Below are 27,785 nucleotides of genomic sequence, written 5' to 3'. Positions count from 1 at the left end.
ACTGCTGCTGTTGTACAGCTCCTAAAATACACCTTTGTGAAACGAAAAGATTTTTCCTTTGAATTATAGGAGTAAAGCTTTTTTGATGGCAAAAAGCTGTCACCCTGCAGCACTGTCCCAATAAGGAGATTAAATCCATTCCATGGTAATGGCAGCCAGTGAGCAGAAGCCTGTCCTGAGCCTTTGGACTCCTGTCACAACCCTTGGGGCTGAAATGGTGTGTCATACCCAAAAGGGCAGAGCTAATTGGGGACAGTGTGAGAAGCTGCCTAGAGCAGTTCAATAGGGCTTTTTGGGACCAATACAGATTTGAAATCTGTTTGTGTTCTTGAGGAGCCTTCAGGTTCAAATTGTGTTAAACTAACTCAGGGCACAAGAGAAGAGGGAGGTGAGGATGGAAGTCAGGTAGCTGCCTTGGTGCAGCAGCAAGATGTTCAGACTTGTCCTCTTATCTCTTCCTTCAGACTTGAAACAATACTGAGCCTGCCAATGATCTCTGTAGGGAGTTTTGGATTGTCCTGTGACTTCAAAGTAAACCTAACCCGCCTTCTGACCCCAGCCAGGAAACTGAACCAATTCTTCTTTCATTTTTGGAAACATTCAAAGCTGCCATTCAAAACCAAGACCTGGGAATCTGTCTACATTTACAAGAGAACTGAAACCTCAGAGTCATGCTTCTGGTAAGATCTGAATCCACCTCTGACCCAACTGTTAATAAATGTCTCTACCCTCATGGAAACATGGTTTCTGCCAAGTGTTCTTTCAGTCTTACATTTGGGAGGGACCTTACAACTACCAATGAGTGAGAGAAGGAAAAGATGAATTGTAGCTTTTAGGTGTAGCACTTACTGAGCGTTTCTCAGTCTATTTTAAATATTTGAAAACCTTTGCTTTTCCTTTGGACAACATAGCCCACCTGTGGTCTGTGGTGAAAATACTTGTTTAAGCATCCTTAATATAAATAGTGTGACATGAGAGGCTCCTCCACAGGCTCCCCATCCTTTTTAGGTCAGGGGTCTTACTAAGCTCTTAAAATGTTTTTCCACATTAATGCCTTCAATCTGTAGGCACTATTTCCAAAATTCATACTGTATCTTTCTTCAAACAAAATTACCCCAGTGATTGTAGAGTTTAAGCTATACACTCACCAGTTTGGAGCAAAGGAGACAGCTTTCATTTTGTGATCTGAAACATCAGGCAGTGCTTGATTCTCAGAAATGCTGGGTTTTCCCCTTGCCTGCAAACAAAGGCTGCTTTTAGACAAATAGACTCTTTAATATACCAGTATTTATAATTACTTTTCTATTATTGAGGCTTATTTAACTTTCAGCTCATGTGAGTGTTTCTATGCTCCTTTGGTTTTTTTTTCCCAATTTTAGGATATAAAAAGCCGATTAATTAAAAAAAAAAATCTCATTTCTCCTACTAATATTATAAACATAGCTGAAAGGTAGCAAAGAGTTCGTGGAAATAACTATTATATATATATCTAATTCATAACCTGAGGGAGTTGCAGAATTCTAATCAAAATTTGTAAGTGTATTTGCTTCAAATTGATAGAAGCAAATACTTATGGAATATTTTGGATACAGAATTAAAAGGGTTTTCTTTCTGAATTAAGAGCCCTAAAATCTGATCTCCATTTAACTCTTTTGTGGGTATTTATGGACTTATATTGTTTCCTCCTTCTTTCTTAGTATAGATAGCAACTTGATCACATGATATAATTGCTATGATTACCGCTCTTTGATGTTTTGAAATATCAGTGCACTTCACTCATCTCTTACTACAATCCCTCTTCCTCCATGTTTGCAGCTGTAATTACCAATGCACTACACACACTTTAGCTAAATCCCTTTAATCCTGCAGGTTTCATACCTTTCAGTGAAATAATTGCATGGAAGTTATTTCTGACTTTTTCAAGTGTTTCTTATTTCCCATTTTTTAATGTTTCTGGCCAGGACCTTCTTTATGACTTCAGAATTGTTCAAGCCCCTTTATTGCTGAATTAACAACAAAAAATTAGTTTTGTATCTATTTTTATCCTAATTTAGTTGTAACTATGCATCTCATCCTGCCTTGATAGACACTCAATGTGAAGGTTTTTGAAGTCCAATTTTAAAAGATCCATTTTCTCTAAAGCACAAGTATTATTGCATGAGCTAATTGTTTTCCCCATATACATATAAAAATAAGTGAATAGCCAGAGTGATAGCAAAATCAGTTTATGTTTCAACTATGCATATGTTTCTGTGAATTAATGGTTAACAATTCTCTTCCTGAAGAGAAAAAAAAAAGGTGAGAAAAAGAAAAGGTGAAAAAGGAAGCAAAAGGTATTTAGTAGCTCATTGGATTGAGATCTCAGTGCTGGTAGATCAAAGGTTATGTAGTTTGAAAACAAAGAGTTCTTTTGATTTTCCCTCTGCATTAACTTTATTTCAGACAGAATATCTCTTCTCAGAATAACATATTGAAGCAAGAGTAGAGTTCAGGAACTGACTGTTTTTCCTTAATCTTTTATCAAACTTTGCTTGCTTGCTTTTTTTTTGCTGAGTAATATTTTCCTTCAAGGTTTAACTGATTCTGTATAGGTTTTTCATTTCTGCTTGTCTTCCTTCTCTCACATTCAGGGTACATGTGTGGTTTTTGTCCCAGTTCTTTCTGTAGTTCCTGTTTAGTTCTTTGAACCTTCACATGAGCCTTCTTACATTACCACTGATGTCTTAAATAGCAGAGCTTCCTGGCTCTGCCTCCCTGTTAGTCTCACTTCTTCCAATTTCCTCCTATCCTTGATTTTTTTTCTTAATTGTTAACATCTTATTACATCATTGCATTTTCCAAATCCATCCTTTGTACAACCATGCTCAAATACCTCTGGTTGACTTTTCATGCATTTCTGCATCTTTCATGCCATGTATTGATTCTCTCACTTTTATTGCTGCAGAAAAAGTTTCATACCAGCTGATAAACACTCCTGGGTGCTCTGAACAGCCTATCTTGCACTGTGGTTGATTTAGGAAAATGTGAGGAGTTAGCAATTTCCTGACAATATCTTTGCTCCCTTGTGCCAGGTACATGAATGCTTTAGATGCTGGAGTCACAGAATTCTCTGAAAAACTCAAGTTCAAGGAAATTTTAAGAACTCCAGAGCTCCTTAAAAAAACTGTGAAAAATCCAAACCGGAAAAGCAATGGTAAGGAAGGGTTGAGGCTGCACTGCCCCTGCAAGTGAGTTGCTTTTTCAGGGAAATCAAACACACCTCTTAGTTAGGTTATAGGGAAAGCCTTTCACCAGAAATTGTGGAAACAAAGATATACCATTTTACATGGATGTAAAGACAGAATGGCATAAAGTTCCTAGATTCCTCTCTTCATCCTCATAAAATATGGGGGAATATCCTGGTTCTAGAGAGCTTTTGGGTGAATTATCCCATCTAGGCACAAGCTCTTTTTTGAGAGAGATTCAGAAATCCAGGTATCATGATTTCTCTAACAAGGGCTTTAAATACTACAAGAATATAGATACTGCAAGCTCTCTATCATTCATGTGTCTGCAGCCCTGGTACATTTATGGACCTCATTTTGCCATCAAGGGGTACTTCTGGAAATGATTCATCTAAACTAGAAAAAGGAATTAATAAATACCTTATCTTCCTCTAAGACTAAGCACCTGGCATCAGCAGGCCAAGTGAGTGTGAGAGTAAGCTAGCTAATGAAATCATTACTTGGAGGTCATTTAACATAGATATGTTCATATTGAGTAGCTGTTATGGCACCACAACTCCTAATGCTTCAAGTGAGATAATGGTAGTGCTGTGGTGCAATCAGACAGAAAATGGTGCAGGTGTTGAAGCACCTTTCACCACTTCCCCTCAGATATCCTGGTTTTACTGCAGGGAGGCTGGAGCTCTGTGCCTGGGCCCCAGTACAGCACAGATAATGTGCCTTAGCCCAGAGTTGCTCTACTGCCTGCTACTCAAACATGGGGGAGCAGGCAAGCATCCTCTTCTTGTCTGTATATCTCACCAATTTGTCTCCATTTTTGCCTGTTCTGTAGTGATCATCATGTGTGGGTCTCCAGAGGACCTCAGCACAGACCTAGGGACGGAGAAGGTGGATAATGACATCGTAATCATCCTGATAGATCCCTTCAAGTAAAGTATCACCTTTTCTTCTTTTCTCTGCAATTTGCTGATGGATACAGATAATGGAAATAGTCTGACTGGAACTGTTTTGTTGAAGAAATACTCTTTCACAAAATGTTTTCTATTGCCATCTTTCCTCATGTCTTGCCATTTATGTAACATGCATAGTATTTAATTTGTGGCACATCCTCTACAAAATCCCTTTTTGTTCATACAATATTTTTTGAAGGCAGTGACAAAGCAGGTAGGTTTAATGTCGTCCTGTGGGCTCCTCAGTTCAGGAAACCATAAAAGAAGCACAGAGTCCAAAGTCAGAATGGTCATGAGATATGCTTCATTTGAGATATGGTACATTTTTCATACACTCTCCCCAACCAGACAATTATATAAATAGGACTTACAGTATATTTTTCTAGACTCCATTTATTCAATTTTAAAATTATTTATGTGGTATAACTGTTCTCCCAGTTTATAACTCTTGCACTCTATAACCATCTCTTCAACATCTTTGTAACCACAGAAACATAATTTCTCAGAGAAGTTTCTTAGTATACAACCTAAGTTTTATATTGTTTAATTTCCTCTTAATATGGCTAATTACAAAACTCTTTATAGAAGACCTCTGACATAAATTTGCCTTACCAATGGTATCCTCAAAAGCCCTGGCTGAGATCTGATCTCTGGCCCTAAAACTAAGTGACACAGCAGAAATTACATCTGTACAACTGGGTGTAGGTACTTAAACTAGGTGTTTTTTGGGTATAGCCCCAGTTGCCATACTAAGTCACAGTCTGAGAGAAAGTTTATTGCCTGGGACAGTGCTGGTGGTGTGGATGGATGGATGATCACAAGAAATATGTGTGTGCCTGTGCCTTGATGTTTCTTACTTCACTGTTTCTGTAGCAAAAATATTCCATGAACTTCTAGGGCAAGTGGGACTTCCCACCTCTTGTGTCTAAAGCTGACTGTATCAGGTCAGTTCTGAGAAACTCTGGGTTAATGACTACAGAGATTTAACCTTTGATTCAAAGCTGAATCCTGTTCAGGTTTTAACAGGAGCTTCTCTGTCCTGCACACTTTCAGGTTCACCATATCTATTTTTCAGAAGTGCCTCTAAGAACTTTTATCTAGACACTAGGAATTTCCACTTGCTTTTCCTAAGGCAACTGGCCTCAACTCCTGTTTCTTTGCAAATGCACAATGGGAACTGTGTGAGTGCTTTAACATTGGTGTTGTAGGTATAATTGTTGCATTACAGTAGATGAGGGTGATTTGGGGATTCTTTGCTGTTATATGCATCCTTCTGGTGTACTCAGCTGCCTCAGCTGCTTTATATGCTGCCCTTCTTAAACTTTCTACAGACTCCTTATTTTGTTGATCTCAAATCACATTATTATTCTTTAAAAAACCAAAATACAGACAGATGTATTAGATGGAAACTCAAGCTGTAGGAGAGTGGGCAATGTACCATGCTTCAGAGTGAAGTGCCTCTGAAAAAGTTGATAGACTTAAATTTTTTTCAGCTCTGATCTGTCCTGCAAGCAGGACACAAATACAGTCTTTAAGCTTCCCTTGAGAGAGATGGGATGCTGGAGGATTATCCAGTCTGGTGGAGTCTAATGAGGTTTACTTTTCAACTGACTAGTTCAGTCCAAGCCTGGATGAAAAACATGTTGAAATTCTTTAGGTGAAAAGTTCATTGTAAAAGTCAGAAGCTTCAGGGAAGGGCAGAGACGGGGCTCTGTTGTCAGAATCCAATCAGATGGCCATGGAGCAGAGCTTATGGTTTCCAAAAAGTCTTAATACATTTCTGACTACTGTACAGTCAGTACTGACTGACAAAGTAAAAGGATGATCAAACATGAATAATGAGAGAAGGCCATGCAATTATTTTCTTTCTATCGGTCTAGCCATAACAGATGTTGTCAGTTGACACTAATATCTATTGCTAAATTCTGCTTTAACCTGTGAATCTGATGGTGGCCAGTCTGTGAAGCACTTCCAGATGGCCTGTCAGGATGATGAAACCGAAGATACCTGAAAGCTACAACATTTTCTGCTTGTTTTGGCAGAGTTTTCAAGTTGACACGCCTCTGATTTTCCTATCTCACTGAATTAAACAAATGAATCAATGATCTGCTCTCCGTTTCTCTGTGATTGTTTCATTCCCTTCTGTTAAATGCTTTTAATGCAATTCCTGCTATGCTCAATTTTAGCAGGAAATATCAAAATTAGAGGAACAAGCAAAAGAGCACAGAAGAGCTCAGGCACAGTAGAGAAACAGGAGAAACAGGCACAGTAACATGAAGAAACTATGATTGCAGTATTGTGGATTCTAAGGAGAAACTGAGTTTTAATAAATATAAACTCTGCTTGAAAAAAAGAGGAAATAAAAAGGACAGAAAACAAACAGTTACAATAATAACAGTAGTTCACAACAACCTTTGAGTGTCAGATTGGCAGATCTTCTTGATATTACCTTTTAATATATTTAGGCACAAAAGCTGGCATCAGGGAATAAATTATATAAAGAGCTGTGTGTGTGATGAAATCTTATTTCTAGAACTACTGTTTTAACCTGTTAAACACAGTGCTGTTGGGAACAGGTGAGTGATTCTATCATGGATATCACTGATCCTATTGTTCAGTGGGGGCTCTTGTGCTTTGCCTTGCAGTAATGTGTACTTCAAGAAGAACATCTCAGCTGATTACATGCACAATGTACTTGTCCTGACTCTGCCACCAGCTAATTACAGCTACAATTACAATACTGTAATTAGAGACTATGTAGAGATGGAGGACATCTTGGTAAGAACACTATTTTATATCTGATTATTGCATTTAGTTCATTCCTGTTCATGTATGAGGAAATGAAAACTAAAAATGCTGCTGTAATCATCCCCTGTCATGCTTCTAAGCTGATACATCCTTATATTATTGCAGGATGGTGTTTTGTCTTGGTGTAATGATGTCAATATATAATATCATAAGGCAAACCTGCAAGCTGTTGTATTCCTGCTTTGTGGAGTTCAACTCGAACTTTTAATTTTTTCTGCAAGTGTCATATCCATGGGGCGTGAGGGAGACCTATAGGCACATGCTTTTTCCACTCCACATCTGAGTGACTGACAATCTTACACATAGCTGCAAGGCATCATTCAAGAAAGATCTCTACGTGTAATTGAGGTGTGAGCATGGAAAATACAGAACTAATTGTTGTTGACTAATATGGTTGTGCAGATATGTCTAAGAGATGACAACCATTGCAGTTTCTTTCCAGTGGCTTTCCAGATAAATTTCAAAAGCAGGAACCTTTTTTCCCGTAGGAAATAAGGTTTTTTTGTTTTTTTTTTTAATTTCCAGAAAAGCAGAACTTATGAAAATGCTGTATTTGTTTAGTGAAACTGATACTCCTGCCATCTGCCCAGGAACCAGGTCCTTCATGTAGAGTTCCTCACAGGATTTGTGGCTTTGAGCTTCATCTCTCCAGCAGGCAGCCTGAAGCTTCTGGCTTCTAGACGCCCCAGCCTGGGCTTGGTGCCTTTTAGATGCTAGCTCTATGACAGGCTGCTGGAAATTCTGGCACATTCCTTGGCCCTGAGCTGTGGCCACTGAGAAGCCCAAACTTGCTGGCACCACACTGAATTATCTGCACAGAAACTCTAATCCAAAGCCAGGGTCTTTGGGACACACTGAGCAAAGCAGAACTGCCAAGAACCTACGGTGTAGGATTTCCTGAATCCTTTGTACCAGGATCAGCATGCCAGACCTTTACATTGGCCTCTTTCACATTTTCAGCACCTTCTTGTCTTCATACATCAAAAAAATATTTTGTTAACCATTCTTTTCCAATATGAGAACACTCATGTGGCATTGGCCATTTACTCACTCAGTGTTCAGCAGATACTGGTCTTCCATGCTGGAGTTTCTGCCAGATGGAGCCAATCAAAGTTATTATACTTTATGTCAGAAACATGAACTCTCAAATAGCCATTTTTTAATTTTCTTTTGTTCTAGATGGAAGATGACTTTCTTGCTGGCTATTTTAATGCAGTGTTGCTGTTTGGACACAGTCTCAAGAAATTTGTCACCTCCCAGAACCCAGTGTCACCTTTCAGTTTAATCAAGGAATTCCGAAATACCACTTTTGAAGGTAAAAAAAGTACCATCTTGTGCAGGGTTCACTTCATTGATGAGGGGAAATAAACCTGATTTTAAACACTCTTATGATAAGTCACTTCTACACTAAATATGTCCAAGCCTTTCAAAGAGTTTTGACTTTGACTTTTGACAATGACTTTTTTCTTTTCATGTTTTTTACAAGGATGTTATTTTCAGTATTTGATGTTCAAAATGACTCTGAAGTCACTTGAATGAGCTTTAATGAAATAGTTCAACCTTTTCCAGTTTACAAAGCCATGTAGGCCTAGGATCCTGCAGTGTGGGTATAGGCCAGCTGACAGTGGGTTGGCTCCTTAGTCAACTGGCTTTTGTTTTGTAGGCCGTGGGCTTAAAATCATAGAACTCAATTATTAGGAAAAGACAGAGGCAAAACTTACACAAAGAAGTGGAAACATTATCTCTCTGAGAGTATAGTCCCAGTTCTTGCTTCACGTCAGAGATCTGACCCAAAATGAAAGTTTTGTGTATATGCCCACCTACGATCAGCAAATACGTGTGTAGAAGTTTCCTAGATTTTCTTAAGATAGGAAAGGTTGCAGGCTTGTCTTTGCTTTAACTGTGGGATCCTATGCCTAGCAAAATATTTTTTTAGTTTACTAATTCCTCCTGGAGACAGAATCCCTTTCTGAATATCAGTAAACTCATCTATTCAGTTTAAGTTTGAAAGTTAAGTTGCACAAACGTTTTTACTCATCCAAAATATAGCACTGTAATGCTCATCATAATTTATTGGTTTAGTTTAAAAAAAATCCTTAAATGTGATGGGCATTGAATCACCTTCATTCTTTCTTGTGATGGAGTCTGGTACAGTGAGGATTTCATACAATAATGATTTTGATATTAAGAAGGTGGGTCATGAAAAAGTCAGCATCAGTTTTTGAGGCAAAAATGGAGAAGGTGATTGCTGAACTAAAATAATGTTGATACTGAACTTAGGAGAAATAAAACAAGTCATCATCAACATCAGCAAAAGAACAATCTGAAGCTCATTTAAAAAAACCTCCTATAAAAACAAGGGGAAAATTAAGGTGAGACTTTCAGGACTGGTGAATATTGCCTGAGCTTGTGCTCATGTTGACTTACATTGGAGTGAAGTCAAGCTGTGCTGAGAGATTTGGGAAGTTCCACCTTAGAATCCTTGTAATGTGTTACACAGGCAATTTCTTTTCTCAATGTGCACATTTGCTGACATACAGAGAGAGGAGGCTAAAGGCAAAAAGAAAGTGGTTAAAACATTATTATTAGAACTTTCAAAATAATAAAGGGAATGAAAGTATACTTGTATTTCCCTTATTGATGATAGATTCAAACTGTAGGTGGTAACAGACTATTTTGCTTCTCACTTCCAAAATGGTCTCCTCTAGGTAGGTGACTCTGACATTCTTGGTATCTGAAGAAATCTGACAAATATATCCTCCTATAGCTAGAGGGAGACTTTACTCTCCAGTGATGTCAGTTCAACACATTTTATTGGATTTTGTAGAGAAAGTGTAGTGTGGTATTAAAAGAGAAGTAGCACCACACTGAGCTGATATGTATCTAGCACATACATGAAGAAGAAAAGCATCTTAAGTATCAGAAATCCTTTTATTTATCCCATCCTTCCTGCCTCATATTTGTGTTTCTGAAAATACAAGCCCTCTGACTAATTCCTTGTGTCTGCAGGTGTAATGGGTCCTGTGATTCTGGATGAATTTGGAGACATTGATAACAATCTGACCGTGCTGTACACATCACAGACTGCAAATTATGTACGTATGTCCAGGATGAAACTGTTCAGCCTCATATATGAAAGGAGAAACAAAATGCTCTGTACTGTTGCAAAAGAATGATGAAAATAACTGCATCAGGAGTGGTGGAGTGCCAGGGCATTCTGTGCATGCCAGAAGGGGGTCATGTGAAGTGTGCTGGAGACTGACAGGATTGATGTAATCTGGTAATTCAGTAAGTGAAGTGCAGCTGATATTTTGTGGGATTGGTAAATGCATTTTCAGAGAGAGGGGAGGAATGAGAAAGAATATGGCAGCCAAACATATGGCTACACTAAGAAATACACCACTGTAGCAGGAAAATTAATTAGAATTTGGGCAATACATTTATTAAGGGTAGTCTGAAGCAAGGGAAAAAAGAGGGAGAACACAGCTGTTGACTGCATTTCTTCTCTCCTCCCATCCATAGTTCAAACCTCTTCTGTATTTCAACACTCAAAGCAATAGGACATATGAAGCAACTAAGAGCCCGGATTTCATTTGGAAGAACCACAAGCTGCCCAATGATACTCCAGACTCTGGTGAGTTAAACTTACGAGACAGTCCTGAGATCCACCTGCTGTGTGATCCAGCATGCCACCTTCACACTGTCCCCAGCTAGTGATGCCAGGAGCCAGGTGCAGAACAGCATCTTTCCTTCTGCCTCATCCCCTCATGTTCTCTGCCTGCAATCCAGTTTGAAACCTTTATTTCTGTTTAGGTGCTGATACTAAGTCTCTTGAAAACTCGATACTGTACCAGTGATTATGAGGAATGCCATGGGGTATGTTAGAAGAAGTCACCCCCAAACAAATAATCTTTACTAGAATATGGTAGTGGTGTGAACTGCTTGTAAGACTGTTCAGGAAAGGCAGCAGAATTAAGATTATGATGAGTTATCTGACTCTGCATTTCTGTATCTGATGGAGCATGGTGGCTTCTGCTTCAGCCTTTATCTGAGAAGAGTTGACTCTTTGGAGAAACATCACGGGAAACTAGGTTATGGCTCTATTTGTACCTGAACTAACAAATCTAAAATCTCAGAAATCACCACCTCTTTTTCTTTTGATAGAATGGATGAAGCCCCTTGTTATTCAGCATAGCAGATTACAGCCTTCTCAATATGATCAGACTGAGATTGTTTCCCCCTTTAAGACTGATGCCACATGGTGATTGGCAATGGAAAGTCATATGCTTCAGGGCATGATATGCAGAATAAAAAATATTGCAATGGCAGTAATTGCAAGGGTTAATGCACAGTAGGTTAGTATTCACCTGAGTGATTTCATCAGTGAGAATCATGAGATGCTGCTGTTAAAAGTCACTGTTAAAGGCTTCCCAATAATTTGCTGTACTGCTTGCCTCCATCAGGGAATAGGCAAAGCATAGCTGGAGAGATAAACATCTTCTGCTAACTAAGAGTCCATTCACAGTAAGGTGGTAAAATAGATTTAAGCATTTTTATTTCTCAGTAAAGTAAATCAGATGCCCTCAAATTAGGCTTTATCCCTCATAAGAGAGGCAGGAGTAGTGGTTTATTGCCAGAGACTCACGGGAGTTACCAGGAGGAGGGAGACAGCAGCTTTGATAGGACTTGATTTAGCTCTGAGAAGAGCAGAGGGATTTCAGTGGAGCTTTTGTTTTTCATCTCTGGTCAAATCTCTGGTCTCCCTTGGTATTACCATGAGTGCTATCTATGCAGAGACAGCAACACTGCACACATCAGCCACAGGCTTTCCCTGTACCAGCTTCATAAGCTGTGTGCTTTCTGGCTTCTGTCTTGATGTTGCTCCAGTCCCATTCTCATCCATCCCCTGGGCCACAAAACATGCTGTGTTGCCAGTGGATATGAAGTACTTTTCAAATATTCCCTTCAGTATGCCCTTGTTTGAAGCTGCTGCACAAGAGGGGGAAAAATTGCAGAAAACCAATGTCTACAAATGTCAGTAGCTTAACATCTAGTGCTTAACTGAAGCATGACACCATGGCCAAGCCATACTAAACTAAAGTAAAACTGTCTCCCAAAGGCACTTAATTATTTTGTTTTCACATAAAAATAAAAAAAAGAAACCTTCCTTCAATGTGATTCTAAATAAATATCCCCCCAAAAAGGAGAATGATCAAAGTTTAAGTAATCACTGTGCCTTGCTAAAGCCAGTCAAAACTTTCCAACCTGGAATATCTTTTTCTTCCAGGTAGGTGAGCAGTGCAGACAACCAGAGAGCCCTGTTCCTTCCTAAGCTGTAACTGAGAACAGATGACCCAGTTCTGCTGCCTGCCTTCTTCCTACTATTCTGTGAAAAAAAACCGGGGGTTCATTCATATTTTCCCCTTATTCAGAAAATTTTAACCCTCTTTCTAAACATGGATAAGATCATTCTTCCATATGCAAACATTTCTGGTTCCAGAGAACCAGTTAATAGTGTGATTCATTCTCCCTCTGCCTGTTGTAAAACTAAGTGCCAGAAGGTGGTAGCAGAACCTCAGAAAAGGCAAATTACAGTTCCATAGCACTTCCATGGGAAACTATTATCTGTTTATTGAAGCTGCACGCCATGATTCACAAACCTGAAGTTTCAGACAATTTTCATGCAAAATGTCTTTGCCTATTCTCATTTATTTCTTGATTTATAGTTGTGACATAACTTGTGGAGTAAAATTATAGAACTGATGGTGTTCATCAGAGAGCATCAGACTACTACTAAATTACTGTGAGGCCCTTAGAGTGATGAACATACTGAAAGAAAGTAGGAAGATGTGATACCCAGAATAAGAAAAATCAAAGCAGAAATCTGGGTCCAAAATCCAGAGGAGTTCATAAGCTGAATCCTATGTCAAATGCAGGCACAAAAAATGTTATGTTGAAAATCCCTCCTCAATTGCTGCTTGATCCTGAAGGCAGCCAGTGTGTGTAAATTTGATTTTTATTTATTTACTAATTTTTGCACTTGATCATGTTTTCTGTGTGCTTCATTTCTGTGACAGAAATATATTAACCTCAGTAAGGCTGAATAATTCAGCTCTTTTACTGTCCTTAATAACATGGCAATCTGCAAAACTGGATTCTCCTCTGCTTTTTTTGCCTGAGACACTTGCTCAGTAAAGTAGGTACACTCTAGACATGTGACCACTAGCTGAAGCTCTGTGATAATGGCCTGTAATTCTTCAAAGGAAGTTGGTGGCTGTCAGCTTTCCTTCCCAGTAGCCCCGAGCTCCAAGAACAGACATGAGAAAGGCTTCAGTTTGCTTTTCCACAGTAATACAATCAACATTATAACCTTAGTCAGTTCCCAGCCTTATTCATCCTGCCTGCCTGCTCAGGATTAGAACCCTTGTGTGCTCTGTGGTTTTTGGGTCTAAGTCCTCAGATGTCTGAACAACATGATTTTCAAACTGTTTGGCTCCTGGCAGCTTCCCCAGACACTTTACTGCCTTCGTGCTGCCACCAGATTAATTTCCCTCTATAGCATATTAATTTCCTACTGAAGAGTACAGTCCACACAGTAGCATCATTGCCTGGGTCTCCCTTCAGGTTGCCCACGCCTCAGGTGGGAATATAAGACTGCACTGCTCTGGGTCATGCTTCATCTGACATTGAAAGAGGCAAGTGTCATCCCAAGGCAGTGCTGGACTTTACCAAAGCCTCTCAATTTGGATGTGACCAAACAGTATCCTTGGTCAGCTACTGTGATTTGCATGTGGGTCTGAGGGCAATTTCTTAAATACAATATTGTTTTTCAGCATCCTCCATGAAGTTTTTTATCTTTAATTTTTTCTTTTCTGCAGGCCCACACGTCTTGACTATTGCTGTCTTTACACTGACGGGAATTGTGATTCTGGTTCTCATCATCTCTTTGCTGATTCTAAGGTACCAGCCCCTTTGGCTTCCTGTTTGTTTGTCCTTGAACAGTTTTCCCAGTAGGACAGTGCCTTTGATCTCTCATTGAGGAGCTATTCATTAACTTACCTTACATACCTATGTGGTTGTCCCTAGTGTGAACTCAGGTATATACCAAGTAGTGCTTGCATCCATGGTGTTGTTATGACAGGTTAATAATCAAGAGGGAAGATGCAGCAAGGCTCAATGTTCTTGCATCTGCTTAAAAGCTCTGATTCCTATACATACACAGAAATATAAGTCACAGACCAATCTTCAGAATTGTTCCACTTTACTACCCGTGGATCCATTCCTTCAACTCAGTCCAACACCCTGGATAAAAGTTTTTCAAAGAGCTTTGAATTTCATGCAGCATTTCACCTCCAGATTTATCATTATGGAAAAAGCAGAAATAGAAATCATTGATGCCTCGTTTTGATGGAAGAAATCTCACCACAGTTCCAAAGTATAGGATTTTCTTTAAACTTAAAAAAACCTAACTTACCTTAGCATATACTTTCAGCCTACATCTTTGATATACATAAGAGAACATCAGAAAAAGCAAGAAAATCAGATCTTAAGAAAGGTTTATTAGAAACAGATGCTACTCAGGCTCCCTTATTTCGAGTAGACCAATCTGCCTTGCTAACTAAAACAAGGGAAAAATCAAAGATAAAGATGCACAACTCTTACACATCCAATTCTACTCAAGGTACGTAGGAGCTTATTGTTGTCACATCTAGGCACTAACATATAAACAGAGAGTAAAGTTTGCAATGCCAATGAAAATTAATAAACAAAAGTATGGACTTGTAAAAGATTTTATACTTTCCCATATTTGCAGATGCATAAAATATAAAGATTCTGTTTAGGTGATTAGATTATTATTGTATACATGTCATTGTGATACTGCCAAGTATCAAATACAGAAGAGATTTCTGAGATTTTTTTAGAATAAAACTTGCACTTTTAGTGTCAAAATAATAGCAAACTTCTCAAATATAATTCCTACCCAATACTGCCCTCTAACAAGCAAAGAAGAGAAATTCCTATGAAAATCAACACAATGCCTCATTATTCGTTCTTTATCTCCTAAATTTCTAGGACACTTGAACTATTCCACAGCTACCTGTGAAGTTCTGACTGCAAAGTAAGAAGTCCAAGTCCTGAAAAACATATAACTAAATATTAGACCTAGTAGATTCTAATTCAGTTTTATGTTCTTAATCACCAGCCAATACCAGTTTGAACTGCAGTGCATCCTAATGACACACAGAAACACCTTACAAGGTAGAACAGAGAAAAGCAGTTCTTACTGCAATTGTTGGTCTTTTTCATATGCAAATATATGCTAAAAATGTAGTGAACAAGGGAATATTTGTGTTATTAGTCAATAGTATGGGTTCTGCCATTTGGAGCATTTGCCAGCAGTTATCAGTGTGTTGGGATTCTCATACAAACTCTCCAGTCAATTCCTGTGGGGTTTTTTTCAGTAGAGGAAGGACTTTCACAAGTAAAGAGACAATCTGATGAGCACTAGCTGTCTTGTAGCTTTTCTCTAAGACAATGCTTGCTCTGAACTTTTGCAGGGGAGACAGCAGTTTCTTTCTCCCATTACCAAGGACTCTTCCCTCATTTTTTACAAAATGTGCAGAATACAAGGGACACTCAACACCTCATGTCCTGGCATTGTATTCACAGCAGTTCTTACTATTCACTGTTGATGGCAGGACTCTTTGGCTTGCATTTGTTTGTGGGAACTGTCTTCCAACTGCATTTAATAACATGGAGGAGAAAACTATATAAAATCCAGATGGCCCTTTATGCTTTAAATTCTTCTGATCACCCATGAGACTCTGGCAATTGCCTAGCAGTTTTCTGCTAAATCTGTTCTGTTCTGCTACAGAATGAATGAGCATTCAGGCTTTCCCAAAGCTAGGAGAATTAAAGAGTATCCTCAAATTGAAAAACTGGAGGAGAGCCACAGGGCTTGTGCTCAAGTCTCATCAACCTGTCACAGCATCCTTGTGTCATCCTGACACTAGATGCTTCCCTGTCCTAATCTCCTGTTGTGGGTTTCGGTTCACTGGGAGGATATTCCGAAAGACTTCTCTTGTTCTTCAGGAAGTACAGGAGAGATAATGAGCGCCGGTGGAAGAAATGGTCCCATATACCACCTGAGGAAATCCTGCCTCTGGAGACCAGTGAGACAAGTTATGTTAGTTTGAAGGTAAGAGGAGCACAGTGCCCAAAATTTGGTCTTGGATTCTGTCTCCTAAAGACAATCAATGCTGGGGTTTTGAGGTGTTCTGGTACAGCACCCTATGGTTTTTCTTTTCTTTCTTTTTTTTTTTTTTTTTTTTTTTAATTTTTTTTTCAACCCACTCTTGCTGTATTGAAGAAATAGAGATTATTCCCAGTTAATTGATCCCTAATAGAATATACCTGTTCCCATTAGTAAAGCTCATTTTGTCATGGGGGAATGGGCTGGGTATTGACTTACAGTCTGCGTCACGAATGATTTCCCAGTGCTTTGTTATGCCTCTCTAATGCCCAAGAGCATGAAAACAGCAGGTGGAGGACCTGGGAGTGTCATGGATGTCCCACACTTCTGCGGCATGTAGTGACCCTCCCTAGAGAGAGAGGCTTATGCTGCTCTGCGGCACACACAGACGTTACAAATCTCTCTGGACCTGTCAAGTGGGGAGTAGGTGATAATTGCAAGTTAATTATTCTTCTTTGTTCTCAGATTGATGAAGATAAGAGACGTGACACCGCCCAAAGACTGCGCCAGGGCAAGTATGACAAGAAGGTAACCTAACTGCAGTGTCCATGCTTCCTTCCTCACCTTTAGGAGCACATTTTTTGGGAGGAGATCATTCCACCTCCCCTGACCTTGCTAAAAGGTTTGTTCTTATGGAAGGAGTAAGCCATTTATTTCCTATCAGCTGCATTGTCTTTTGTTTACTGACAGAAGGCTGAATATTAGACTCCATAAACCCCTAGCCCAGGAGCACAGAAACATAAACACTGGGACCAGAAATCTGATACATTTTGGTACTGAAGAGGTGAATAGGTTAATGGAGGACAGGCCATTTACATGGCCATTCTTGTGCATTCAGTAGAGCTATCTGCCTGTCTGAGGTATATTCTTCTTGAGTTAAAACCTGCACAAATGATAGATTTAAATCCTTTGAAGAAAATATAGCTCCAGTACTTTTTAGCTGATTAACTGAAACTCCAACAGTGAAGCAGTAGGCAGGTGTTTCTGAAGTATTTCTTTTTATGGACATTTCTTGGAAAAGAAAGATGAATTGCTGTTGTACTAAACCTATGATTTTATTTTTCCCCAATGGTATTTTTTCTTCAGGTGGTGATCCTAAAGGATCTCAAAAACAGTGATGGTAATTTCTCAGAGAAGCAAAAAATAGAACTGAACAAGGTAACTGTTGCACATAGGAACTGGACACAGCAGGGTGGGATGGAGTCTGTGAGTGAAGTAACTGCTTTCCACTGTCAACTCCCACAGCCATTTGCTTATGCATGTTTGTGAGGTGGACAGGTAATGAGTTCCTCAAAGGATACTGCTTGATGAACTTCATCTTTGTTATGTGGTCTCATCACCAATTCAGAGTCTTAATTGTGTGCCAGTCAAGCTGAGAATGAATGAAGTAATTCATGCACTGTCATATGGCCTTACTAAATCAATTTTTATAGCTGATACTAAAAGGCAGTGCACTCTTTTGGCTCATATCATACTAATTCATCAGTAGCGGAATGTTGTAATTAAATCTTATTATTGAATGCCAATTGCAGCTCTTTAAATATAAGTTACTCCCTGCTGACTTCTGCATACAGACTCTTTCAACATGGGAGATTAATTTGGCTGCAGCACTGCATCTTTTTTGAATGGTTTTCCTTTTACACAGCACTGCTGTATTGTGAATTCAATAAACTCTAAAAATACCTCAAAGTAAACTACAATTGTCTATTTAAATGGACAAACTTCATAATATCATGCAGCATCATTAAATTTTTATTACTTGCTCATTTACTGACTGATTCACAATATTCTGTCACTCAAAATAGCTATTCTGGTCAGCTGGGAGGTTTGATAGAGAGGCAATAATAGATAGTACAGTGGGCTCTGGAATTAACTTGCAGTATCCAACAGCAACCACCCTTATCTCCCTAATCCAGAAGGCTCTGGAATAACAAATGTGTTCAAGTATTTCACTTGGTGCATTAGTACATTCTGGTTTAAGAGCAACTCATACATCTTATCAGGACCTGAGATAAAAAGCCATGTCACACTAATATCCATGTCCTATGTTTCTGTACTAAAAATTATTGCTTTTAAAAACAGATAAATATCTCTGCTCTAGCTCCTACAGATTGATTATTACAACCTGACCAAGTTCTATGGCACTGTGAAGATAGACACCATGATCTTTGGGGTGATTGAATACTGTGAAAGAGGTTCTCTGCGGGTAAGGAATTTTAAAGGTCTCCTTCTTCCCCCAAATTATCAAATTTCAGAGTAAGGAAAGAAATCCCCATCTCTGTGCGTTTGATCCTCATGCAGCAGCCATGGACTGAGCAAGTGGTGGCAGGTTTCCTCTCCCTTGCTTAGTTCTCTCCATCCTTCCCCAGATGCTGCTGTCACTTTGATGGTTCTCAGCAGCAAGAGGATGAGGTGAGGTGGAGCCAAGGAAAAGTAACAGTCCCAGGCCACAGTAACAGCCAATATTTGTATTGTGTCCCCCACTGGAAGCATATAGAATATAACTTGTTCTTCATTTTCCAAGCTGTAGCTGCTGTCTCTGCTGATGTGCTTGTGTACCACAGAGTGTGCAAGGACAGAAAAAAAAAATAAATTCCATATTAATAAGGGAGAAAATGGCAAGTTCTGCATTATAAGGGAAAACAACCCTTAATTTTGTTTATAAAAAGAAATGGTAAATGGATGTTGGCAAAAGTATGGAAAGACTATGGTTTATTACTACCAATATTATTTCAGTGCTAATCATGAAGTGATAATCATCAGCTCTTCTGAGAGCATATATTGTCTCTGCTGCTGTGATCATACAAAGACTGTCATCAGCAGCAGTGGTCTCTGGAACAAACTCACAGCAAGGTAGCAAAATAATTGTTCTGTCTCTAAGTTATTTTCTGGTAAACTGGCAGACTAATGGAAGTTTACTTTTATCAATGGATGTCATTGTGGCTGAAAGAACTGTAAATGACTGGCAGGCAAAGATAAAGCAAGAGTTTACTTTAAACTTGTATGGCTAGGAGTAAATTGGTAGGAAATGGACTGTGAGCACAAAACATGAAAAATCCTCTCCCTTCCTCTTGCACAACCTGACCATTTGTTTCTCAGCTATTTTGTGTTCATAAAAACTTGTTTTGAAGACCAAATTCACAACCTATTTCTAATTGCAGAAACCCCTCTTTTTTTGTACTCCCCACTTTTCTAGCTCTGTGTAAACTTAATTTATATTCATTATTCCCTATTTTTTGGGTAAACTTCTGTTCTAGTGCATGCACTCTCTATAAAAAAACAAAGTTGCTGGTTGAAAAGTGTGTAATTTGTATACCCGTATCTCATCTTCTGATTTTTCCCTGAAAAGCTTCTCTTTTCTTGACAGGATGTTTTAAATGATAAAATATCCTATCCTGATGGCACGTTCATGGACTGGGAATTTAAAATCTCTGTCATGTATGATATTGCCAAGGTAAGTGGACTGCTGACAGTGCAATGTAAATCAACCTGTCCTGTCTTGCAAAACTCATCCTCTGAAGAGTGTAGCTCTCAAGGTCTTCTTCTTTCCTAGAGGTGTATGCCCTTCCAGTCTTTATTCCTCTTGAGGCAGGAGAAGCCAGTGGCTTTCAGACTGAAGAAGGAAATAGGGGCCAGAACTGGCTTTGGGCTATTTATAAATAAACAAATGAAGTATACCCCAAAGAAATGTGGTCCAAAGATCAGAGGGTTAGACCAGTAGCTCCATAAGTAGGGCTTATGCAGCCACAAGATTTGCAAAACACACTGCTTTGCATTTTGTTTTCTGGCCTCAGGTTAAGCATACAAAACAAAATTATATTTTTTCAAATCACAGAATTATTCTAATAAATATCCAGAGATGGGATCAACTTTTTCTAAACAAACTGTTTATGTACCATTCTGATTTTCTCACTAGAGTCAGAAACTTTAAATTCTCACTACAGCTATCCATTTCAAGCAATTTGAGAGGGAAAAATTAATCTTGTACAGAAACCAAGGCTGGTTTTCAGTAGATTTCAACAGATCTTTGCTTTTTAGGTCCTCGTGGTAGGAAAAATCAATATGCACAGTAAAGGAAATTCTGTTCTACATTAGAGACTTGTAACTATTTAGCTAGTATAGGTAAGGACCCTTTGTAATTCACTGATATAATAATCCATTATACCTCTACAGATAACATAGAGAATCCCCTCTGTCTTCTTGCTAGTGCTCAGCTGCTCTCCTCTTCCTGTAGCTGTGGCTTGCAGTTGGATGATCCTCCTGTTTCCCTACATGCACCAGTTCAGATTTGGTCTCCACCCTGAATGACCCCACTGTGTCTGTTCTAAAGAGATATTGAAAATCTTGTGCTTTATTAAACCCCCTTAATCCAAATTGTCACAGTTTGTTGGCCTTGTTAATGACTTTCCAGTTCAGTTAACGTTCACTTAAAGTTTCATTTTAAATAGCAACAGAGGAGTTTCCCTTCCTCCTTATCAAACATATCAAAACCCAGGGTATTTTTTAACCCTTTGCAGTTCACCCTCAGATGTTTCCGTAGAAAATAAGGATTGGTGCTGTCTCTGTTATGGGGAAAGAGAAATCCCAGTCCCTCTGAAGGGAGTGACCAAATGCCCAATGACTGCATTCATACTGATACTTCACAGCCAGTCGTTTGCTGCACCATTGTAAAGGGGACATGGCATCTGAGGATGGATTAGCACACAGCATCTGTTATTTGCAAAGGCTCTTGAGCATTATTAGCTGTGTAAGTAGAGATGGTTCACAAACTCTTCATGAAAACTTGTATGTATCTAGGAATATCAGGAAAATTACTGTTGTTTGGATGATCTGCCAACCTCTCCTATTCCTTGACATGATAATGCAGTGAAGCTTTTGGGACATACATATTTCCTTGGAATTCCAGTATTGCTTTTTCCAAACCATATCTTCTAAACCTCTAAGCACCTTGTCTATATTTCCTTGAATGGTTTCTCTTTTTAAAGAAGTCATTTCATGGCCCCTTAACTCCAGTTCCTCTCATATCACTATCTCTCCTTTTCAAGCCCAGCTGCAGCTCTCTAGCCTGTTAAAATACCTGTGACCAGGTGCAGCAGTTCCTTTGCCTTCCTTTTGAGATGTTTCTCCCTCTCCACACCACCACTTTCATACACTCTGCTTTTACCATGGCCCAAACAGTCCTCACACAATGCTTGCATGAGAAGCTGCCACATCTGTTTCTGAACAAAGGTTGGGTCACTTGTATTCCCTGGTGCATACAGCCAAGTGATGACTATTCTTGGACCAGTTTCTGGTTCAATAAAGGTGGTGGGGTGGCCGAAGAGGAAGCCCTAAATCTACTCCATTTTTTTCCCCCCAACCCCGCTCTGTTTCTTTATTTTTCCTATCACAGCTGCCTCTAGGATTGATGGGACACCATGTAGTAACATGGATTTGGCCATGTGACCAAAGAGCTCTGATGAAAGGTCTGCTGAGAGGGGATTGCAGTAATCAGGCCTTGTAGTTACTAGTGCATACACTGTTGTTGCAGTACTATTTATTAAATAAGTGGCTGCTGCAGGATATTGTGCAAGGGGTTGTAATATTCTTGCATTGTGCCAGGAAAAGATTTGTCAGTCAGAACTAAAGCTTCAGAGCTCCAGACCAAAGGCTACAAGAATGCTCAAATATTTAGAACTATTGTACTGAAAGTCATTATAAATTTTGAAAATCATGTTGTTTTTAATAGCTTCTGTGTCTTCAGGTAGGTGCATAGGATAGTGGGGAGGCAAGATGAAAATTTCATCAGGTATATATATAAGACCTTTGCCTCCAGAAATTTTTAACAAGAAAGCCTTGGGGTAGGGAAATCTAAAATACCTTTGCCTGTCATTTGATGCTGATACTAATTGGGAATTCTGCTGCAATAATGGGAAATATTTTGTGGCAAGTGAAAGCAGGAGCTGGAAGAAGGCACCGCTGGAGGAAACAGGGCCTAAAGCAGGGAAAACATCCTGGGTAGTGTCATCAGAGCTGTGTGCTAAAAGCTGCTTAATCAAGAAATGTGTTCCTTCAGTACAGTGTGCACACCAATCTCTGTAAATTTGGCATGGTCTAGATAGGTCCAGGATAACCAGTTCAACAACATTCTCCAGAGATTGCATCTTTTGCAGTCTGCTTGTGTCTCAGACATACATCTGCTGTGCCCAAAACTCAGCTCATATCTCAGTGATCTCTTGCAGCATTTGCTGATCCATTCCTAATTATAAGTAACTCAGTCTTTGAAAAGAAAACCCAGCATGTCATAAAGTGTATTTATAACCACATGAGCCATTTAACCCTAATAAAATTCTGTCCACCTGTTATACAAAAGGATGAGCTATACATGTAGGAGCCTAAGTGGAAGATCATTCAGAGAAGAAACGAAACAGATATGACATACCTGTTCTAGTTTCCACAGGATATAGATTGTACTTCACATACTGAGCAAGAAGAACAGAGGACTATAGAAAGAAAAACAACCCGCAGTAGATTATAAGTAGGTGTGAGTTTAAGTAGTTCAAAAGAGTGAGATGAAACAGAATAAATAATAGCAAGAGGGTACAAATTAGCATACCTACTCCCTTCTTCAGTTGACACCTACTTAATAATGTTCTTTTCCTGCTGTGCTTTTTAGTGCTAGTCCCTTCTCACGTATTGCACCGTATTTGAGTGTCTTATACTAAATCATGTAATTTCAGAGGTGATGAGTAAAAAGGGGCAAGCTACACACCTCTGTATGCATGTGTATGCATGTGAGATTTAGGAGTCTGAGTCTCAGGAAATAAAGACGAAACTGCATTGGCCAGGCTTCATGCTCACTTCAGATTTAGCTCATGGATAGCTGGTATGTATTAACTTGTACAGAGAAAACCATAAACAGTCAGGTCAGCAGAGACCTTTATGACTGTCTGGCATGATCCTCTCTCTGATCTAAGGCCTCGTGCATCATCTGACACTCTGCATTGACTGCTCTGGAGCCCTCTGCTTTGCAGTTAGAGGATCTGCTGCAGTGTTTCAAATAATGTGTCTAGTGTATGGCAATCTTCAAAGACAGTACAGACATAAGGAGCAATTCCTCTCACACCTCTTGTGTCTGTTGGATGAATGTGTAGTTGGAAGCACTTCTTTGTATGTTATTCTGAGAAAACTATATTAAATTTACCAAAAAACATTTATTGCAAGTGAAATTAAAATTTTTGTGGGAGAAAATACATTTCCTTAATTACTTGTATTCTAATATTGACAAAACCAAGATGCTATGTCAGATTGTTGTTAACCAAGAGGAAGGATGACCTCCCATGACATGACCCACTTTCTTATTTCGTAACATTGACTGTTCCTAAGACCTTGGAAAGTCTTCTTTGTAAAATAATAATATGAAAGGGAATTGTTTTTTATGCATATCCATTGCAGATGAAATCCATCTAATTACTTGCATAGATATTATGCCAATATTCACATTCTTGAATATGCTTGAGTCTGGTAACATCTGAGTGTCTCACATGTAGTTGTGCTCTCTTTCTATTTTATCCTCAACCACAGGGGATGTCTTACCTGCACTCAAGCAAAACTGAAGTCCATGGTCGACTCAAATCCACAAACTGTGTAGTAGACAATCGCATGGTAGTGAAGATCACTGATTTTGGCTGTAATTCAATTCTGCCTCCAAGGAAAGGTAAAAAAATGCCCAATTGGCATTTCATGGTTTCCAATCTAGTGGACTTTTCTTATCTTTATAGTCCAGTAGGGTCTAATTATGTCTTGTACTCAGTACAAGGCAATGCAACTTTGATTCATATTATATAGTATGAAGCCATTATAGAATTTTAACTTAACAAACACAATGAAAGAATTACTAGCAGGTAGTGAAAGAAACTAGGCAGTGTGAGAAGGAAGGAAAGATGAATATTCAACTTCTAGTGTAGAAAACAGAGATTTCACCTATGATTGAGATGTAAGAAACATTATCCAAGTCCTTCATGCAAACAGCTCTCTTCAGCAGTAGTACTAAAACTATGTGAAGAAAAAAAGGAGTTAATTTACCATAAATCTTGATTAGATTGATTAGATACATGTATTACCATGTTGCTCTGTGATATCATTTCAATATTAACAGGCATGACTGATAATCCTTTTCTGTATTGATATGCAGTGATAACTCTGTTTCTTATTCCTTAGTTAGGAATGTAGTAATATATGCTCAACCCAATTGGAATAATATTAATAGCTTTTCTTTACATTTTCTATTCACCTTACAGTCATTGAATATTTCTGAAAAATAGAACAGTCCTTTCTACTCATCTTTTCCTTCTTACTTGATCTGAAATGAAAAGATGAGCCCATCTGAAATTATGTCATATGAATCTGTAGAGTAGAGCTTGGGGTATAATAAGCACAACACTGTGCTTTAACTGCAGCATATGACCTGAAAAGAATCTGGTTGTAACTGGTTTGGAGAAAATTTTTATATTCAGACATAAGCATACTCATAAAAACATAAAAAATTACTAAGAAAAGTGCACTTAACATAAATGTTCTATTAATTATTCATTTTAAAAATAATTAATTTTATTTTTTATCTTATATAATATTATTATAATAATTATCATTAAAATTATTATAATATAATAATAATAATAATAATTTTATATTATTATTCCATTGTAATGTATTTATCTTCTTTTATTGCTTGTAAGCAGCCTCAAAACTTCTGGCTACCAAGTCTATGTCCTTGATGAAAAATCACTGTTCCACAGATTCATTGTGGCTGGATGTTACAGCCTAATATCATAACATTGTCTTCAGGGTCACTGTGTTCAGGTCACTGTAATGATAATGTTACCAGCATGTCACAGCTGTTGTACCACGGCAGCATTCTGGTTTTGAGGTATAGTGGTGCCCATTGCACTAGAAATACAGATTAATAATTTCTGTAGAAAGCAAGTAGCTATGAGCTATGTCAGGCTCAAAAGCACTTGAGAATTATTTCAATAGCTTCATGATATCAAGACCATTGTGAAATATTGCAGTCTTCTCATCAGACACTGTGTATAAAAAACTCCTGCATCTCCTAGCTCAATAATTTATGGCTCAGGATTTTTTTATTATAGCATTAGCATTCCTTGGTCTTCTTCAGATCCATAGGCTATTTCTAAGAAGCCTGTGAAACGTAACTAAGTAAAGCAAGTTCATTGCCAATAAACGTAACTTTTCTGAAGGTGTAAGAGTCTGCATCTACAGTGGAAAGTAGTAGGGCCAGCAAATCCCAGAAAATTGAAAACTACATCTGAGGTTTATCTAACCTGTATTTATGTCAGCTTCTCAAGAAGAATGCTAAAGTAGGAAATACACAATACCAGTGGGCTCTGGATTGGATATGAAAAGAGTAAAAGGAAATATCATTATAGCCACTGCATGGTCTGAGAAGGATCACCCTTTTTGCAATTACGTTTCTCCTTTCCCCTTTGCATCATCCCCCATTGCCATCTGGATCTTCAGACCTGTGGACAGCTCCTGAGCATCTCCGGCATGCTGATGTATCTCAGAAGGGTGATGTTTACAGCTATGGGATCATTGCCCAAGAAATCATCCTACGCAGAGAGACCTTCTACACTGGACACTGCCGGGACAGCAGAGGTAATTCCACAGATTTCTCCTCTGTTGCAGACTTCAGGAGCGGTTATAGCTGGAACTGGCCTATTCTCTATGTTTTGTGAAAGGCACTGGCTCTGATAACTCTTTGAGCAGCTGCTCCTTTCTCTGTGTGGTGAATGAAGAGCCTGTTTGAAGGATCTCACTGTGGAGGCAAGTGTCCCTACTTCTCTTGAAAAGAAAGTTTGCATTGAGTTCTCTTGCCCATTCTCTTCCCTTCTCACCTGGAGCACAGCATTACAGAAGTTAACATTATACAATGCTGTCCAGACATACTGTAACATTTAAAGGCCTCAAAGGTTTTTCTATTTTGACTTGTAAGCAACATGTAATATGCCATTTATTTTAGGCAGCATAAATCAGCATTGTCAACACAAAACAACAAAAACTCAGCTGCATGACACAAGAACAGTTGGCATTTAAAAACTGGCAATTCAGACTTCATTCAAGCTGGTTATAATTAACTTTAGCAATTTAACTTCTGTCAGAAAAATCATCTCCTCCTGTAGTGCCTCTATTAAACCCTGTATTGTGCATTTTGTGACATTGTTTTTGAGTGACTGTTGTGGCTGATTTTTTTTTTTTTGAGTGGCTGGTTTTAAGCCCAGCTGGGAGTTTAGCACCATGCAGCCACTTGCTCAACCCCTCCTCTCTACTGTCCTTCCCTCTGTTAGAATAAGGAGGAGAATCAAAGTAAAACTTACAGGTTGAGATAAACACAGTTAAATAATTGAAAATAAAGTAAAATACTATATTAATGATAAATTATAGTAATAATGATAATAAAAAGGGAAAAACAAGTGTTGAACAATGAAATTGCTCAGTACCTGCTGACCAATACCAGACTCCCCTTCCTGAACACAGATAATCCTCCCTTCTGGGTAACTTCCCCTAGTTTATATGTCAGGCATGGCATTCTTTGGTGTGGAATATCCCTTTGGTCAGTCTGGGTCACTTGTCCCAGCTATGCTCTCTCCCAGTTTTTTTTGTGTATCCCCTCACTGCCAGAGGGCCTGAGACAAGTTTAAAAAAAAAGTCCTTGATTTAGAATAAATACAGCTTAGCAAAATACCAAAACATCAGTGTGTTATCAACACCATTCTTATTCCAAATTCAAAACACAACATGCGAACAGTTTCTGAGAAGAAATTAACTACTGTAGCTAAAACTGGGACAGTACTTATCCCTATTCAGCCTGATCAAATCCCAATTCCCAGAATCCAGGCATTATTATATACTAGAACTGACAGAAAAACATGTGTGGGTTTGGGATTTTCCTAGTGACTAACAACAGTTACTAACAACAAATTTAGACATTGCCTTTACCTCTGAGTCATTCTGTTAGACCCGCCTCACGTTTGTTAAAACATCTAGAGCAGCAGCTCGACAGCCTAATAGCTCTTTTACTGAGTCACATTTGAGAATAATTTCTGTGGCATATTCATCGTCCTACATTATCACAAATGTATATTCATATTAGGGGAAACACAGTTTTTGACATCACTAACTATAATATAAATGAAGATCTAAATGAGATTAGAAATGGCTGTTCCCCTTAAACCAAGCTTTTCAGGATTCCATGCTTAATAAGAGATAGAGAAAATAAATCCTTTCTATTCCTATTTCTTGAGAAGAGGCAGGCACAATCCTTGTGAATGCAAGAATTTTACAAATATTGCGAACATGGAGAAAGGAAAGTACAATGCCCTACCTTGCTAATTTTGACTTGTAAAGCAAATCTGTAGCAAGCTACATTCTTTTAACTGCTTGTTGAGTGTTTACAGTCTTTCTGCATTGTGTTAGTGATTATTAAGTTAGCCTCAGATATAGTGTTTCTTGGATTTTCTGAGATGTGGTGGCATCCTCACTGCTCTGTTT

At 38.6% G+C, this 27,785-nt stretch overlaps 1 protein-coding gene across 1 annotated transcript in view; it reads left to right on the top strand.

Annotated features, from left to right (window-relative positions):
- GUCY2C (guanylate cyclase 2C) overlaps positions 1-27,785 on the top strand; it is a 44,076-nt gene that overhangs the window by 3,795 nt on the left and 12,496 nt on the right. Inside the window, exons 4-18 of the mRNA XM_079305182.1 lie at positions 465-680; positions 3,072-3,193; positions 4,057-4,153; positions 6,820-6,952; positions 8,162-8,297; positions 9,992-10,077; positions 10,505-10,616; positions 13,861-13,942; positions 16,076-16,181; positions 16,701-16,763; positions 17,322-17,393; positions 18,337-18,441; positions 19,603-19,689; positions 23,799-23,931; positions 25,755-25,892. Of these exons, the coding sequence (XP_079161308.1) occupies positions 465-680; positions 3,072-3,193; positions 4,057-4,153; positions 6,820-6,952; positions 8,162-8,297; positions 9,992-10,077; positions 10,505-10,616; positions 13,861-13,942; positions 16,076-16,181; positions 16,701-16,763; positions 17,322-17,393; positions 18,337-18,441; positions 19,603-19,689; positions 23,799-23,931; positions 25,755-25,892 (1,688 nt within the window). The remainder of the gene's footprint in view (positions 1-464; positions 681-3,071; positions 3,194-4,056; positions 4,154-6,819; positions 6,953-8,161; positions 8,298-9,991; positions 10,078-10,504; positions 10,617-13,860; positions 13,943-16,075; positions 16,182-16,700; positions 16,764-17,321; positions 17,394-18,336; positions 18,442-19,602; positions 19,690-23,798; positions 23,932-25,754; positions 25,893-27,785) is intronic.

Source organism: Erithacus rubecula (assembly GCF_903797595.1).
Source record: "Erithacus rubecula genome assembly, chromosome: 4".
In the NCBI taxonomy this organism is placed as follows: Eukaryota; Metazoa; Chordata; class Aves; order Passeriformes; family Muscicapidae; genus Erithacus; species Erithacus rubecula.
The sequence above is the reverse complement of the archived record's forward strand: the minus strand, read 5'-3'. Positions and strand labels throughout refer to the sequence as shown.